Consider the following 18,842-nt stretch of genomic DNA (forward strand, 5'->3'; position numbering starts at 1 on the left):
ACGGGAACAGAGAGCGCACCGGGTTACTACCAAGTGAAATTGTCAATCAACGATAGTTCAGCAAACGGATCGTTCAGTGCCATCTAGAACGTGGTTATCAGACCTTCGTCGTCGTCGGGCCGAATCGGTTGTGTTCAGTCGAAATCGGAACGGCAAAGGGGACAATTTTGTACACTGTATACAGAGTTTTATCGTGGCTAAAAACTGGTGACATACGAGAGAAGGGCTCAGAGTGATCGGTTTCAACAAGTACATTCTAGTGTCTTTTCCGTGAAGTGAGTTTCCGTATGTATATACTAGTCCAGTGATCGAATGAAACCAGTTGAGTAATGGATCCGCAGATCGTAGCATAATGAGAAGTGCGAAAAGCAAGCACAAATCGAGTCGGAGAGTATCCTGAGCCCGACCACCTGGGTGATATCGACGTTCCGGGGGTCAGACAGTCGAGTTTGTTCGAGACACAGTGCGGATAGTCAAGTGGCTTGTGATCGGGAGGATCGAAGGTGGGAACGAGCAGAGATGTCAGCCGTAGCACCAGCGGGAACCGGTGCGACAGCGCCTACCGCGAACGGACCGATCGTGCCTGCTCCGGTTTTTGCGTTACCGACGTTGTCGTTCACGGTGAACCAAGTGGCCACCGTGTGCGAGACCCTGGAGGAGAGCGGCGATATCGAGAGACTGGCCAGGTTCCTCTGGAGCCTGCCGGTCGCACATCCGAACATCCAGGAGCTGAATCAGAGCGAGGCTGTCCTCAGGGCAAGGGCAATCGTTGCGTTTCACTCGGGGCATTATCGCGAGCTGTACGCCATTTTGGAGAGGCACAAGTTCACCAAGGACTCCCACGGTAAGCTACAGGCGATGTGGCTGGAGGCGCACTATCAGGAGGCCGAAAAACTTCGCGGCAGGCCCCTCGGCCCAGTGGACAAGTACAGGGTTCGCAAGAAATTCCCATTGCCCAGGACGATCTGGGACGGCGAGCAGAAGACCCATTGCTTCAAAGAGAGGACCAGATCGTTGTTGAGAGAGTGGTACCTGCAGGATCCTTATCCGAACCCCGGGAAGAAGAGGGAACTCGCGGCCGCCACGGGACTCACGCCTACGCAGGTTGGGAATTGGTTCAAGAACAGGAGGCAACGGGACCGCGCTGCTGCTGCGAAAAACAGGTTCGTCCGTGATACTTATTGTTTCGTGATCAGATGAACATTTGGGACCAGAGCTTGGATGACAATTGTCTGGGCGAGATGGAATAAGATCGTTGCACGGAATCCTCGGTAGTTTCTTCGTCTTAAAGAAATACTGCAGGACTTTTTTAGAAACTGATTAGAATAATAGACTGAATTACAATTATTTACATAGTGTACATAGAAATTAATGAAATTATTAAGACAAAAATCTGTTTGGAAGATTTGATTGTTAACGTGTAGGTTACTTTAAGCTGCTAGGTTGTAATTTTTTTTGTGGTATTTTCGTATTACTTTACAAGCTGAACATGACGATGAATATCGGTATTCATTTCCGGTAGTTTTTTTAAAGTAGCCGCGACTCGTCGGAAGACACGAAAGTTTCGTTCATTAAGTAGCATTTAATGGAAGTTAATCGCGAAACGATTAGTGGTTTAGGTCCCTTTAGTCAGATTGTTGTGCCTGTATCCTCGGCAAACGAGCCTTTGTGCCTGCCCCAAGGTCTACGCCGCGGAGGGTCGCGTAATTTCATTTTGACGTCCGACGGAGGGTCGCTGCCGTCGGGCGAACAACGATTTTCGAATTACGTCTTTCAAATTGTATTTCGTCCCGATGCCTTTCCTCCGCCCTCGTTCCGCGGATATATATACGTCTGCATAGGCGAGTCCTGCCCCGGAGTCGAGTCTAAACTGTCGTCCCAGTCAATTTCGTATCATCTCCGTTCATACCGGGATATTGAACGAACTTTACCCTATCCTATATACGAATATCCCTTTTGTATATCTTCTGCGTCGGTAATAATTCTCATCGAGTCGTTTGTAAACTCAAACGGCTAGAACACCGATTTCTATCGCGATAATTTAAAACGAACCGCTCAAAAGCGATTCAACTCGGATAGAAGAATAATCTAGATAGGAAAATAGAAGATGCCCAGTCAAAAAAACTTAACGAATTGCAAAGTAAGAAGTGTTGTTATTTTCAAAACACTCTCAGCCCGTGAACGTTAGAATAAAAGAAAGGAAAGTGATAATCCGCGCTCCACCCTCGATTAGTCACAACTGGTCGTCATTAAGGGGTCGTCGCACGGGCGTTGATCATAGAAAAACCGGGTGGTACCACCACCTGTCGTCCCGATTCCAAGCGGTTCCAATCTCAGGTAACGTCTGGTGGCGGCATTGTTCGGCCATTTGTCGCCGGGGCGAATAGCGCCGGGGCATTATTTCCCTTACCGTCGCGAGGGGGGAAACTTCGTGGTGGGTTTTTCCCCGCGGCCACGATATCTCACTTCCCTGGACACGTCGAGGATGGCCCATCCCGAGAATACTGGGACCCCGAGAATTCCTTTTTTGATTTACGAGCCCTGGGAAAACCGACGCCCGAATATTTCGAACGAATATCGCTCTCTTTCTCTCATCGCGGCTTCGACCGCGTGTGATTTTACGCGTATGATTCACCGTGGCAAGGACACACTGGGGGGAAAATTTTCCGAGCGCAACAACCGACCGCTCGGAAATTCGTGAAATTCGGGTCTCGCTCGTCTCCCACATGTATGTTCATACTGTGTAAAGAGCTTCGTCGAGCGTTATAAAACGAGTTTTATACGCCGTGTTTTGAAACTCCGTGAAAGTTATTGCGTTCGGGTTTAGTCGCCGAATAATGATAATGATATTGGTTTTTAAACTGACAGCCAGGATTGTGGCTTTTATACGCAGACTCTTTTAACTCTGATAATGGGAAATAAAAGTTTGGGGATGAGGGATCGCCGGATGACGCATAAAATACAGGGGGTTGGGTTTATTGACTGCATCCATGGTACACTTTGAAAAGCTTGAAATTCGCTCTTTCGTTTGGAAAACGTTTTGTATGGAATTTGTTTCAAGGTGAAAGATCATTTTACCCGTGCATCGTGTCGCGGATATTTTTCGGAGCTTGTGTAATCCTTCGAGCTTGGAATTGTTCCAAACCTAGATTGTTCGTAGCGCGCACGGACATCTGTAATTATTGTGCTCCGAATGAAGTCATTAATAGTTATTACTTACAACGTCTATGCTGTAATTGATATATCGTTAACGACCGAGGATCGTCCGACTATACTGGTCTAATTGATCTTGATGAGGCCGCGCAACGGGAAAAAGATTACACGTTTCAGGCTTGTGATGCCCGTACTCACCACTAGGATTGTCCGTTTCGCGTTAAAATAAAGGAGGAATCTTTACAATGTCGCGATATTCACTTCGGTACAGTGTATAGTATTCGTCCAAGTCTTTATACGTTGATAATACAATTTCTTGACAATAAAATAGAAAATTTCAGACACTTTTCAAAAATCGAATATTTTCCTTTATAACTCTAAAGTTTAATTCCGAAAAATCGAAACCTTAGAGAAGTAACAAATTATTATTTTAGCTATTTCTAATATGTGGTTTAGTGGTTCGGTACTAAAATTTAAAAAAAATCAAAAAACGGAGTTAGTCACTTTGGCCTACGGACAATAATTATGACTGTGATTATGAAAGTTGTGTAGAGTAAAAAGAATTTAAAAAATTGGATTTTTCTCTTATTTTATGACACAGGGATTTATATTTCAATATTACGAAAGAATTTTCCAAATGAAAAATACACGTCTTGCACTACTTTCATGACACCATCATAATTATTAATTGCGTTACTGTAAATCATGTTCTGCGTTATCTTCAGCTCTGACAGAGTAGAACAATACTAACATTAGACAAGTCACAGGACCACGGAGACAGGAAGAGGTCCCCGATTCGTCACGGATTTGCAAAGATATTCGAGATACTCAAATGACCAATTCTCTTTACATTTCCGTCGATACAAGAGCTGTGTATTCTAGTCAGGTTATCCAACAATGGCCGTGCCCGTACCTATCGTTACCCGGCGTAACGACATTCCGTTTCTGGCCTCGAGCCACATTTTCCTGCACGTAATCCTGCGAATCCCCGGACGAATCCTCCTCCTCCTCGTCCCTTATGTACATTCTGCCACGACGTGGACCGAAAAGCTTTTCTCCGTTCTCTCAAAAATATCGATTCACGTATCGAACCGGGCGTTCATACAATATGGATAGGTACCATTGTTACCACCGGCAGCTTCTTTCGTTGTCGCTCAACCATCGACATTTCGACGTTAACACCTTTGAATATAATATTTTCTGATTGGAAGTGATAAGAAACATAGATAGAAAATATGATGCTGCATAGTTTAGAAATTTCCGAGAATTAACCCCCATGGTCTATTTTAATCTATAATTCAATTCTTCTTGTTGATACCAAAACTATGTTCTTGGTAGATCTTAATTTATAACAAAGGTAATTTTTTATCGCAATATAAGTTGAATACACACGTCAACCTAACCTTCCGGAGAGAAACCCCTACAGTCACATAAAAAATGAAAATACGTCGACTAAATAATTTCAGGTACGGTACGAACAATTAAAAATCAATTCCCGCAACGTTCAGTATTCTTAATAAATTTCTGTAAATTATCAACGCTATATTCACTTGCGGTATCAAGTACCAATACGTGTTCTCGAGATGGTTAACTCTTTTTTCCCCTATTAACAGTTCACCAATACGAGTCATCGAGTCATGGTCCCTGTTCTATTCCCATCAAACAAAAATCCGTCCCTTTGTCGCCCGCGGTTCTAAACGCAACGTAATTCCCTTCGCGATGCATTTTCAACCCCCTTCCTTCGTGGGCACGGAGGTAATACACAGGATGAGTCTCTTCCATCGCATAGTCGTCATTTTGCTCTCGGGGGGAGGGAGGGGGGGGGGGGGGGGGGAATCCGCACACTGGCAGCCTCGCGGTATATTTTCGCGGTCCAGCGAGCGAGTTATTCAATATGCTCAACCCCGAAAGCCCCGGAGCAATCTCCGTGCCTCGCACGTACTTCCCATGCACCTCTATCTCTACACCGAGACCCGTGAACGTGCTCGTGTGCGTCTTTCCCTGGTTACGTCTGCGTGTGTATGTTTAGCTCGCTCGCGCGACCAACGATTACGTCCGTGTTTCGTGTCTATGTGGACCCTCCAGTTATATATTACGGAGGACGAGCCTGGGACACGTTTCTACGTTCTGCCTTGCAGGTGTACTCTCCGCTATATGAGCGCAATCGGTCACGTTCTACATCACGCGCGCGAGCGCAAGCTACGTTGCGGGAACTTACGGATCGTAAAGTTCGCCACGGCAACCGCGGCTATCACCACGGGCGCATAATTTGCGCGACAGACTGCGGAGAGGGGCACGTATTCAGTTGACTCTGGTTTGTCTTTATTACAGAGACACAGTCCTCCGAACGGACGAGGTCAAAGGAATGTCAGAGTTTAGGGGGTAATATTGAGCTTTGGTAGAATCGACTGTTTTAAAGTCGTTGGAAATAGACTGAGGATGTTTATGGAAATTGAATTTTTTATGTTGGCTAGTTTATGGAAAGAGGTGTTCAATATTAGTTCGCGGCTTGTATCATCCTACTGATTACTGTAAGCGTACTAGAACAGTCATATGATTTATTTGACATTTTTGGTACTTACTATTTAAAGTATTCAGTTTTTTTTCTCAGTTGTGTAGGTTACTTATAAAGGATAACAATTCCATTTTATCGGGTTGAAAATTCTCGTTGCTACGTTTAGAAATAATTATTTTTAACTGTTTTATTGAAACGCCGCTATCTATGCGATAAGTTCAAAAGGTTTCAATTTAAACTTTCATTGCTAATTCTATTCTATCGAATGATATTCGAAATTACTATAAATGTAAATGTTATGATGAGATGATAAATTTTCTCCTAGTCTGAAGGAAATGTTTCTAAAGACAGTAAATAAAACTCTTCGCTATCGATTTCCAAAAAAATCTGTTGACTTTTCAAGAAACCCAAATTGCAAGTCCAACATATAAGTTTGCGATAATGAGCATCCACTTTGAAAGTTGAAACCAAGATGTTCGAAGATATCGTTGGCACCCGAGAGTTTACGCCCAGCCACCCGGCTTCCTCCGGTGTGCAAACCCGTTTGTAACTCGAATACAAATTTCCAAGAGCGTTACGACCAAGGAGACGCGGAACGTGGTCTCTGAGTGGCGGGGCTTTCCGTAGGGAACGGCAGAGAAGTGGGGATAACCACCTCAACAACCCTCCGCGACGCCCGGCTTTTCGGGGGTGGCTTAGCCTCTCTCACTCCTCTTTCCCAGTTGCCTTCGCTTCTGAAGTTACCAGATTTTGATAAAGTCCCCGGTGTATTAGAGAGCCGCGCTCGCTGTTTGCGTTTCCACGCAGATCCTGTCTGGCTGCCACCTCGTTCACTCCACCCCTCGAGTCTCGTTCCGTTCCATCGGGATCTGGGGTGGTGCCAGTTCCTTCCTTCCTTTTTTTGCGGCTTGTCTCCACCTTCCTTCTTCTTCTTTTTTTTTTCTCCTTCACCGCGTCGATTGACATGATTTGCCGGGGCGAAGAAATCGTTACCAATCCCCCTCCACTCGCGTACTTCATCTCGTGGATAATTGTTTAACGCCGTCCCTGCCGCCATTTAAACACCAATCCTCTACAGACTACTTTAAAATTATTCATTGCAATCTGTGTCTTGATTACCACATTTTTTATCCTATTCGGTCTAAATATCTAATTAGCTATTGTCAAATAATGACGAAGTTTGGTGTAATCTATAATAGAGTGTCATTTTGCTTTCGTAATCGGGCAAGGGTTTCACCCGTAATTTTTAATAAGCCACTAAAAACGTTCGAGTGTTTACCGACAATACGTTTCCTCCAGCTAGTCGCGTCTCCGCTCCGTTCATTATCCCAGGTATGCCTCTTGGCCCGGTGCAGCGATGGCCGTGCATCACTCCCATGCACATCCTCCGTTATCTTGATGACCCCAAAGCAGAATGGAATATAGAAAACGCGAATGTCATCGGCGTTGCGCAATTCTACCGCGTCGCGAAAATGCGTCGTCTTGTCCCCGGTGTGTCTTTGGGGTCTGCCCTTCTCCGTTTGGACGACAGCTGTCTGACGAAACGGCACAGAATTCCGGTTTTGAACAGCGTCGACCGTTCGAGCCGGAAAAACTGTCAACGCTTTTCAACCTTTGACACGATCGATTCTTGAATATCTGACAAGATTCAAGAAACATTAATGTATACGACGTTTCCGAATGGTCCTCGGTCTTAAGCTAAGACTCTTAACCTTATTCTACAATTGAGAAACAGACAACTGACATTATAATCGAAGCCTTTTCTTTTAAATTCCACGAATACAATGTATGCCTTCTATTTATTTTCCTCTGCTTAGTTTCTCCATTATTTATGATTCTTCTATCAAGTAGCTTCCAGTAGTATTCCTATCATTCACATACCAAGAATTGGTACAATCTTACTAGAATCAGAATCGTCTCACAAATGTCGTAATTATCATTCCTTCAAACATTGCCTTAATGTTTAATAATTACGAATCGATAATTAGCAGTGATCCTAGTCGTTCTCGAATACACCAAAAACCGATGTCCGATCGATCGGTCGTCTATCCCATTTTGTAACATCACTAAGTTGCATTGAAAACATCCTCACGAAGGAAGCTTCAAGTTCCCCCGCGGTCTTTCTTATTCCTCTTCTTGCCGTTTTTCAATTATCCAATTCCGAACGGTGTGTATCCAACGAAACCGTGTATAGGTGGGTAATTACCGTTCTCCGTGACAAATCTCTCCGTGGTCTGGGCCGCCGCTTTCCTGTCGCGGTCGGATCGTTTAGAGGCCGTCAGCCGCTATCGAAACCGGCCGGTCATTTATGGCCGGCGAATTAACGACGATAATGACCAAACGGGCTAGGAGCACGCGATTCGCCAAGAGGAGAGAGGCCCAAAGTCCGAAAAGCCGCGGCGTCGCGTATGACGCGGGGCAAAAACTCGTGGGGGGAGAGCTGAGACAAAGGCTGATGATTAATTCCACGTTGGATGTCCAGGATCATTAGCGGGGTCCGAGCTGCCATGACACCTGCTCGCACGAGCCCTTCGTGATAGATTACCGGGGCAGCAGTCAAGGAGAAAGAGAGGATCGCGGATCGTGGCACGGTCGGTTGTTACTAATGATTCCGTATTTCGACATTCTGAACGATATTCAGGAAGCAGTGGAAGAAGAAGTAGAAGAAAGAAAAAATATACGAACTCCGGGTATTACCGCCAGGTCGCTCGGGGTGGCCACGGGAATTCGCGTGGCAGCTTTTTGTCAAAGCCTGTCACGACGTAACGTGATTGATGGTCGACGGTGGCACGGCCGGTCCGAATCACGAAGAATTTCGTGTATACACGGGCCACGGTGAAACGAGACCGTAGGAAAAACGGCGAATTAATAAGAGATCCCTCCCCCCCTCTCCACCTCAGCTCACGAAAACACCCGTCTTATAATTACAATGGCAGCCGAGACGCGGTCACATTAGGCGACGCGGTTTAATTGTCACGGTTCTCGTCCGCTTGACAGGACTCGTTAAAGATTCACGCCGATCGTACACTGTCGGTTTTGCTGTCCGAACGCCTTCTCGATTTCTTGTTACGATCCACTCATTTGACGCCTTCCCGTCGATTTCTTCGCTTGATATGCACGGGCGAAAGAACCTTCGAGGATGAACTGCTGCTAAACGCATCGAGGTCTGGGTATGAAATTGGCTCGAGGAAGAAAAAGTCCATCGTCCACTGTCTTTATTTTAACAGATATGTTTTTGTTATACTATTTACCTTTTCAAAATGCATACCCGTTGATACAATATAGAGACAATATTCATTTCATCGTTACTCCCAGTAACAATAACTCAAACTTTTCCACACGACGAAACATCAACCTCAGACCTTTCAACCCCTCATAGTCAGCTTCCTCCAACCGACATATTGGCCCGCAATTAGGTGGACCGTGTAGCCAGAACCGGGAAAGAAATCATAGAAACGGGTAATTGACGTGTCGCGTTGTCACTTGTTTCCGCGACGCTCGGTTTTTGTTTCGCCAAGAGAGAATCGACACGTCTTCGGGCGACTGTTTTCACGCCGTCGCCACAGGGGTTCCCCTCGAGGATGGTGCAACAGAACGGTCGGATGGAAACGGGGCCGAGTGTGTGCTCAGGAGGGGCCGAAATATTAGGGTGAGATATTGGACCGCAAGCAACTAATTCGTACGGTGATATTGATTCGAACACGGAATCGTTCGGTGATGTGCATCCGGCAATTTCTCGCGTTCCGTGTAGGTGTATATGGTCAAGCCCCCTCTCCTCACCGTGGGGGCATCGAGCAGTTAATGCCTCAGCCACCGTTCCAGAGGCCCTTTGTCCTTTCCAGAAAACGAGTTTCGACGCTTCTCTCATCGACGATCTTCGTCGTTTCGTGACCGACACCTATACCGCGGGTGGCTGGCCGAGAGGATCGTTTTCAAAGAACACGAAGCTACTCGACAATCGTTTTGATACTCGTATGTCCGTGTTATCCGGCGATATAGAGCGTGGAAAACCCACTGAGAGAAGAAACGTTTTTCGTATCCGTGGCATGGTCAATCGAGACGAAAATAATACCGAATTATCGATCCCCCTCCACTTGGATATAAATAATTCGGTCGCGTGACGGTTTAATTGTGATTTGAATTGAATGGCTAATATTAAACCGCGAATGCACTCCGAGCGCCTGACGCATTGACGTTTACGCGAAGGTTAACTCTACTTGAACCGATGATTCGTCGACGAAGACGGTCGACCTTCGATGGCTCATTGAGAAATCGCTCTTAACCCTTTAAGAGCATTTCGAAACTAAATGCTTACTGTAGAAGATGCTTAGTCCATGATGCTGATCACTTTTATAGAACTTGTTCAATAATTAAATTTGAACTGTTTGACCTAATGTTTATTTGGATAAACATTATGTTATGGCGACGATTCCTTGGACGCATACATATACATCGCAACCCAGCGACAAAAGTGCCGCAAATAAAAAGTTTTCAATTTTTTCAGGTTTATTACATAAAATATCTTTTAATACATATACTACCGCTCACAAGTATTAGGACACCTGGTGCGTATGAAGGCAATGTGATGTTTTGTAAAAATTGTGTACTTAAGACGACGTATTTCATAGCAGCATAAATGCTGTAAATCGAGTTTTAATATCCCCCTAAAAAATATTTACTTGAGACATTAAAAAATTTCATTATGCCTTGTAACATTCATTGCAATATTCGGTAAGTGTTTCAATACTTCTGAGCGGAAGTGTGGGTCCACAATCCAGAAAAATGTCATGAAATCCAATACATCAAGTAAGACGGTACTAGTGTCACTTTGTTTAATATTCCAAAATGCTACGTAATGAATGAATTTCTTTACCCTCCCGAAAAATTACATATTTCCGACCTGTGACACTTTTGTCCCAGGGGTGCGTTATGTGATATCATTCGAACGGGCAGACTCCACTTTCCCTGCAGAAAACACCATTCCCGTAATAATTTGTCCACAAATGCCGGATTGTACCAATTATATCTGAACAATTAAGTTTGAATATTCGTATTTCCATGCATACTCCACTAAATCGCGATCGGTCCGGGTAAAACTTACACACTCGCCGTCTAGTCGAATAAACGAGGCTAATTCAATTACTCCGCGTTACACGCACCTTCTTTCGATTCCCGTCTTGAAACGGTGGACTCGAACAATGAAGTTCCAGGTACGAGAGCTCCTCGGAGCCGGGAGCCGGCGTCGTTTCGCCTACTCCGCCTGTCCGTTTGATGGACGGATCGTTCATCCGGATCGCTCACGCCTTCGATCACCGTCGCGTTTCCCCTGGGGGCGCCAGGATGATGATCACACGCGCGACCTCATCGATTCATTCAAGGAACGGCGTTACCAGCCCGCGCCGTATACTCACGCGCTGGTTCGGGCCCCCGCTACTTCCAGCCTCTCTTTGTTTTGTTCCACGGGAGGAACAAATGACCGCCCGGTTCACGGAGGGCGTGCTCGCTCTCTTTCCAAGAGACACCGTAATTGCCGCTCATTAGGGGGCTAAAGGAGCGTATTATGCGCGGTGAAAAGAAGGAACGTCCAGGCGGTGAGCCAAGGAGTTCGAATGAGAAGGAGGAGGAGGACGACGCGTTACGAACGAAGAAAGACTCTCGGAGTGAAGGAAAAAAGAAAACCGAGAGGAATTGTGAAAGAAGAGATTTCGACGGGAGGGAGGAACCTTGTGGAAGGCGTTGAAAAGAGTGCTCGAGGTACGCGAAAGGGGCTCGTGAGGTAACCGATACACCTCTCTCTCGACACCGCTTTTGTTCCTGGGCCTGGAAATGAAATATAACGAAGCGTAGTCGCGTCGAAGACCTGAATTTTTTTGGCTATCGACACCACTTATCTAATTTGTCGGATCATGTCTCCTTCGCATACAGATTGGGAGGAATCAGAAATGGGACAGCTACGTCATTAATTGCGAACTTGCGGAATCTTTATATATTCAGTGATTTCCTCTTTCTTAATTTCTATCATTCGCGGTGGAAGCCAGTTGGAATTAATTTCATGAATCTGTTACTCCAACAAATTAGACAGGACACAACTAATTTATACTACCTATACTACCTATTTGAAATCACGTACATTAAAATATTCTCGATATAAAAGATACTATATCGACGGAAAGTCGCAGAATTCTCCGATGCGAAATGAAATACAGTACATCCACGATAAATGTTTGAAGGCTCCTCGGCCCTAACAAGAAGAAGTCGAAAGGTGTAACGCTGACTTTTTCATGAAGTTTCGCACTGTGATAGAGCTTGGAACTCTAAGGCCAATCACATTTGTTTCAGCCACATATGGCCATCAGTTTATGAAATATTTAATTGTCAGTGTTGAGGGGCCTTCAAATACTTATCGATGGATTACTGTACAAAATTCCCCGGTGAATCGAATTGAAAATCAAAACATCGTGGGGCCGATCACACAGTTCGTTGACTTTTCCCTGTCGGTTGCGCCTGGGGGAGAGGAGGGGCAGTATGGCGAATGATTCTTTGACAAGCCGGTTGGACACCTAGGCAGGTGTCGAGGAATCACGTAACGAGCAATGAATCACCGACATGGTATCGCATGATATTAAGGTACCTATAAGCAAAGGGTACCGAGGCAAGGGATACCTCGTATTGGCTGACCTCCACTACCGCCAACCGATCCTCCTGAAACGAGCTTCTCGATCACCTGACACTGCTCGTTACACGCGTCCAACAGCAACAGCCGCCCCCACGTCGGATAATTAACGATATCGAAACACGACGAGCAAACTTCCTCGAAATTATCGAACTATGTCCGTTTCGCTTGTCCTCTCCTATCGCAACGACGGAACACGGTTCGATCTCCGGGAACGTTGTCCCGACAAATAGAAACGGAGTCGAGACCGGTATTACGCTAATCAATTGAACTACAAATCAATTAACGTCACCGGCAGCAGCTACGGAGTCGGTCGCCAACTAGGAAACTTGGTTCTGCGACGCTCGGGATAGAGATCATTGGTTCCTCCCACCCTTTCCGAACGACACCCGATTCTCCGCTAAAATTCAAACTCCCCGAGATCGAACCGGTCGAATGTAACGAAAGCCTGTATACCATCCTCCCTAAACGGTCTATTACCGTAACGATACACAGAAGCGCTTCTCAGAAATGAACGAGAGACGAGAGACAGAGAGAGAGAGAGAAAAAAAAAAGAGCATCTTTGACAGTCAGAGGACCTTCGTACGTAGCCACTACCACCTGTGATATAGAGTTCCAACGGTCCGTGATCAGGGTGTCCGGTTACCTGGTTCGAGCAACCTACCTAACGTTGCTCTCCAAGGACTACCTTGTATAGAGGTAGCCTCCGCTCTCCTGCTTCGTTCCGCCGATTTCTCTCGATCCCTCTTCTTTCGTTCGAGGTTCTCTCTCTCACACCCGGCAGGAGAGTTCGGGGGTGTATCGAATGTCCTGCCATCGTGCGGTCTCGTCTATGGTGTCCGGCTACCCCTCGCTCGTTTCACGGTTAATTAAGCGGCTGACAATCTGACCACGAGACGGTTAGCGGTCAGAGGGAGAGAGAGAGAGAGAGAGAGAGGGAGGGGGAGGTCAGGATCTTCAGGAACTCGTAAACAGAAGGAATTCCTCGAGCATGAATGAAGACGGCCGCGTAGGAAGACCGACGCGGAGGAACAGCCGAAGGAAAGCCAGGGGAGACCTCTCAGGAGATATCGATCATCCTGATCACTGGTGGATCCACCTTCCTAGGGGAACTGGAGGATCAGCGGCAAGATTTTTCAGAATTTTTCGAACGAAATACGATTTCGTCGTGCGGTTCCCCCGTGCGTTGTCGCGTTGGATGGTTGCAACGTATAAAGGACCAAAGAGGGGGGCGACTTTGGTTACCGGAGGAGATCGGATAGATCGATGAACTCGTAGGATTCGATCTCTTGGCGTCTTTCGGAATACCGTCGCGGTAGAATGGCTCTTCAGGGATAGGTTTACGGGAATCGATGCGTACCGATCGTTATTCGGTTTTCTGCCGGGCGGGAAAACTCTGAGGCTTGACTCCGGGATTTGAAACTTAACTCTGCGCCGCAGAGAACAGTCGTGGGGAGGGGGGGGGCGGGACTTTCAACGATTGCCTGTGTAGTTTTACTTCGAGGAAACTGGAAATTTGTGGCCGATGATGGGGTTTGGCTTATTTTCTGTTAGGTCAGGAGCTTAGATTCGGAGAGATAGAGTATCCTAGTCTAGGAAGAAGATTTACTTTAGGCTACAGTTTTAGGTTACGGAACTTTCAAATTGCTTTACGCAAGAAATGCTGTATCAGCTTCCCAAATTCCGAGTAACATTTCGATGTAGTATTACTCGCGTTATTTTCTAATGTCTAGCCTATCACGAAATACACCGTGCTCATAACAGACGCACTAGAAAATATTACAAATTCAGAATTTTAGTTCATCAAGTTACGATTACGGGAAGAAAGAACTTTAATCGTCGAGCTGCTGTATTTCATCGTTTGTCTGTAGGAACAAAAATGACTGGAGGATATGCAATAGTTTCTGGTACATTCTGACGTAATTAAAATCTAGTCGGTATCATTTAGTGAAAATAACGAACCCAGAGGCATTCACCTTTCCGCCGCGTGTCCGTTCGAGTCTGGATCGAGGAGAAACGAGAGCGGATTATATCGTCGGTGTATCGAAGGCATCGTCTCTCGTTTCTCTGCCCCACGGCTGATAGTTACACCAGGAGGCGGCCCCGGTACCTGCCAACAAACGACCAGCAGATGATTTAGCACATATTCCAGCGAGAGAGGGCCTCGTTCGCGTTCCCGATCGCCTTTTACGTGTACCGGTGCCTCGAGACGGAGCGTGATTGTTTTATAATTAAGCCGTTACTGGATAAGGCACGAACGAGCGCGGGAGGCGGTGGTGATTAATTGTTTTCGAATTGAAAACCTATCGCGGTGCCGTCTTAATTTCATCGTCCTCGGCTAGAACACCAGACCTGGAACTTATATTCGTAATTACAAGTCCCTCGTTCCCCACGACGCTAAAAAACTAATTACTAACAAACACCGTTGGAACCAGTCCTCTGGCGTCTTCAATGCCCTATACTAGCCCCTGAGAAATGATCACAACACGGCGGTATTGAAAATTCATTTTTTTTGTGCACAAGTTTGCTTGGTATAGGATAAATCGAAAACGAATATTCTTGCATATATCCTTGATGACCACACTTTTTTCGAAATATAGGAGGATATTGTTGATTTTGGACTTGTCTGTTTGCACTTGCATCAGTAATTAGGAATCTGGTTGGAGCTGATGGGCTGATATTTGTTTAGCTACTCTCAGGCACCGTAAACATCGCTACGACAATATTATTCTTAATCTTGTAAAACCTCAAAATTATATTCTTTAGCTGATACAGAGGATTCAAATTGTTAAGTGTATAAAGAATCACGGTATAATTAGATAATTTTACATTCACGGACTTCTCTCGATTATCGTGTCGAACAAGCCAGACAATAATCGAAAGGAGTCTGTATTTTTACATTGAGACTTCCTTCGAAAGTTGTAATATTAAACACTTTCCTACGAATCTCTACAACACTCCCATAAGAAATCTTGCCCATACCATAAGCCGTCATTAATCCAAACATTCGACATAATTTCACCACATATTCCCGAGAATTCACGATCCGCGGTACGAGTACCTTTTCATCCCCGCGGAAACCTTTCGCCGCCCTTCGTGACGCCCCTTCCTGGAAAAGGACAGCGACAGTATACGATTCTCCCCCCCTCCTTTTTTCCTCTCTCTGTCTAGTTGGAAAATTCGGCGAGTCTCGAAAGCGCGGCACATTAAACGGAGCAAATAGACGGCGCCGTGCGGCAAAAGGGTGCCGACTGAAAGGCAAACAGTTTAGCTGGAAACAATTGACTGCAGATTGAAGAGAGAGAACGTGGGGTTGGGAGGGACGCGCGGAGGGCCACTGGAGAGACATCTGACGATCGATGCACGCGTCGCTGCCACGAGAGAGCGAAGTTACATCTGTCCGACGATGAAAATAGATTTTGAGAGACCGTGGCTTGTGCTCCGGGGGGTCCGTGCGCACGGGCGAGAGAGATGGAGGGGGTGGAAAGGGGGCGGAGAGGGTTGTTAAAACACTCGTTTCCAGACCAGGAATTCGTGTTTCCTCGTCACAATGCTTTGATCGACCGTACGGCCGACCGGAGCACCGAAGGCAAAAGCATTTGTTTTGTAACGTTTGTAAATGGAAAAAATTATCAACGGTATTATCTGATCGCCAGCCCCCACGCATACAAAAGAGGCGGTAAATTGCGCGCGTTTTCTGGTCCAGCATGATAGACAATGTCACCACCACCAACCCCCACGCTCTCGGTCCCTCGAGTGCATATTTTATATGGACGAGTTCCTACATACGTACTTAATTCCACCGTGTATGTATTTTCGCGGCAACGGAAGGGAAAAACAGAACCGAAACCTGTTCACCGAATCGACAAAGTCTCTACGCGTGGTTCAGTGAAATAAAAGGGGTTGGCGAGACGACTGTGTGTAGGTAAACAATGCAGCGGTTTTCCTTGACTCGTACAGCGGATGTTGAAATCATTTGTACTATGAATGGAAACGTGGTCGGAGAAGGACAATAGCTCATCGATAAGGAAATCTATCGTAAAAGGAATTCCGTCACCGATGGCAAACGGGTGGGAGGACGGTCACCCCACCCCCACGTTATGTTTTGTCTCGTCCGACCCTTTTAACGTCACTTAAAACAAAACACTGTATCGATTTGACCGGTTCTATCTCCCCTTGGCGAATGCACTCGACGAGTGCCCCTGGGGGGACGCTCGATGCGCCCCGAAGAAGACAAGTGACACTCGATTCGACGATGGTCTTCTCTCCTCCCCCCATCGGTGAGTGTGTTTTGTTTTTCTCCTTTTCACACTTCACCGCGCCGCTGCTGTCGTGACTTTCTTTTTGTCACCGTCGCCCTCGTCCGACGACTCGATGTGGAGACTCGAATGAAAATCGTATCGAATCGAACATAGGGGAAGCATTTCTGTGAACGAAAGCCATCTACTAATGCTTCCGGATGTTCTCTCGATCTGTCGCGACCGAACCGTTCGCTTCCGCGATGGTCCAACGTTTATAATCTCCGCGCAACGAACTGGCCGGGACGTGAAGCTCGTGTAAAACCGCGGAATAAAACATCGACGGAATGATTACGTTACCTCGCCCCTCCTTCCGTGTAGAATTATAGGACGCCGCGTCGTTCGATGAATCTTTAATCCTCCTTAGCACGGCCACGCTTCCAGCGAAGAACGCATCGAAATCGAGCGGTAACCGTGAAGCATTAGAGAGATGAAAAATGTGTTGTATATCGTAGGTTCTCGTGAAATTTCCAGCCCAGAATACCACGCGCGATAAATTCGACGATTACGTTGGTGTGAAGCACATACACACACACAATATGGTCGGGGCTTCGCAGAGAACCACGGAGTCGAGGCGAGACACGTACATTAAATAATACGTCTTCATTACGCGTCGATCGTACAGCTCGCGTGGCATAAAAGAGCCTTCGACCCGGCACCAGGACGACTTTTTCCGTCGACGGAACCGCTCCCCTCTTGAGAGTACACTTTTTCTCGCCCAACATTGCCGGGGCCCTGGCGCAGCAAGAAAATTGAATGTCGGCGTCGATTCCCTCGTTTCGTTCCCTTTTTTTCTTCTTTTTCCTCCAACGCCTTGCATCGTTTCTCTCCTTCTATTTCTTTCCTCGTCCCCTCCGTTCGCTCGCGGTTCTATTATAAAGTATAATACCGGACTCGGTGTTTCCCAGATTATCGTCGCCCGGCTACGACGCGATACCCTACGCCTCGCGTGTCAATTCGACACGGTATATGAGGTTACAAAGTGTGCCAGGTCTTTGCACCAGCCTCGCCGTTGCGAAGAACCACGACCATCGTTTCCGATCGTTGGGCGAAGCCAACCGGACGATCTGCATTCAGGGACGACGAGCTGTAGTACACGACACCCCCGAAGCGTTTTAGTTCACCTCGCGTTTCCGTGATAAAAATCGAACTCGAATGCACCGGGTCCTTGAGGCTTCGCCCTCTGCCTTTCGCTGTAACGCGATAGCTATGATACTTTTCCGTTGCAAAGCTGACGGGTGGGTAAAGTGGTCATCAATTGTTGCGTTTTTTTTTTAAGGGTACATGGGGAATTGTTGGGTCAGCGCGTGATTAAGTGATAGCTTGATCTTTTGGATTAGATGTGAGATTAGATCTTGATTGATTGGAAATTTCAAGCATGATATTTGGAGTCAACGGAATTTAATGTTTTTTTGGTAAGACTGGAGTAGCTTCGAAATTGTAAGTGACATAAGATGGGGGTCGGACTGCTAACACAATAAGTCGTGAAATTATAGAGTCTCCTCGAAATCGTGATACATCCGGCCGGGTGGTGATTCTACTCGTGAGAATAAACCGAAAAAAAAGAACAACATTTTTTCGTTAGAAGCTTTGTTTTCGAGATAATACAATTTGGATATCTGCTGGTTATGCGTGCAATTGAACAGAACTTGGCGAGCGCGTCTGTTCATTGCATTCCGTTTCTACTTACTATCATGAATACACGCGTTTCCGAGTAATTTTAAAATTCGATTTTCTCGAAAACGGAACCTCAAACGAAACAAATTTATTCTTTTTTTTCGACTTATTTCTTCTTATAGAATCATTACCCGGCCAATTGTACCACAGTTTTGGGGACACCCTGTATGTAGGTATGTAAGGTTTGAATTTTTTTGACATACAATCTTTAAATTTCTATGAAATCGCTCTTTTTCCAACCACATAAGTTTTTAATCGAGACAATGATAGATTAATCTTCTAGATGTCGTGATGCAATGTCATTCACAGCATCAATGCCACAAGAATTTTACGATTTAATATCTATTTACAAACACCGAATTTTGCGCATCTTGGCGAAATACTTTATGCTCGCAGCGACAATGCACTGTCATAAAGAAAGAACTGTGATATATGCAGTGACGATTGTATACTGACACAAATCTTCACAAGTAACTGCCTTTCTGTTATAAAGTACGAAAGGGAACGTTCAGTACGCGACTTTTAT

General features: G+C 46.0%; 1 protein-coding gene across 1 annotated transcript in view; it reads left to right on the forward strand.

Annotated features, from left to right (window-relative positions):
* Positions 1–519: 519 nt before the first annotated feature.
* LOC107185886 (homeobox protein SIX3) overlaps positions 520–18,842 on the forward strand; it is a 46,639-nt gene continuing 28,316 nt past the window's right edge. The window contains exon 1 of the mRNA XM_015573660.1: positions 520–1,163. Within this exon, the coding sequence (XP_015429146.1) occupies positions 520–1,163 (644 nt within the window). The remainder of the gene's footprint in view (positions 1,164–18,842) is intronic.

This window comes from Dufourea novaeangliae, unplaced genomic scaffold (genome assembly GCF_001272555.1).
Source record: "Dufourea novaeangliae isolate 0120121106 unplaced genomic scaffold, ASM127255v1 scaffold56, whole genome shotgun sequence".
Taxonomy (NCBI): Eukaryota; Metazoa; Arthropoda; class Insecta; order Hymenoptera; family Halictidae; genus Dufourea; species Dufourea novaeangliae.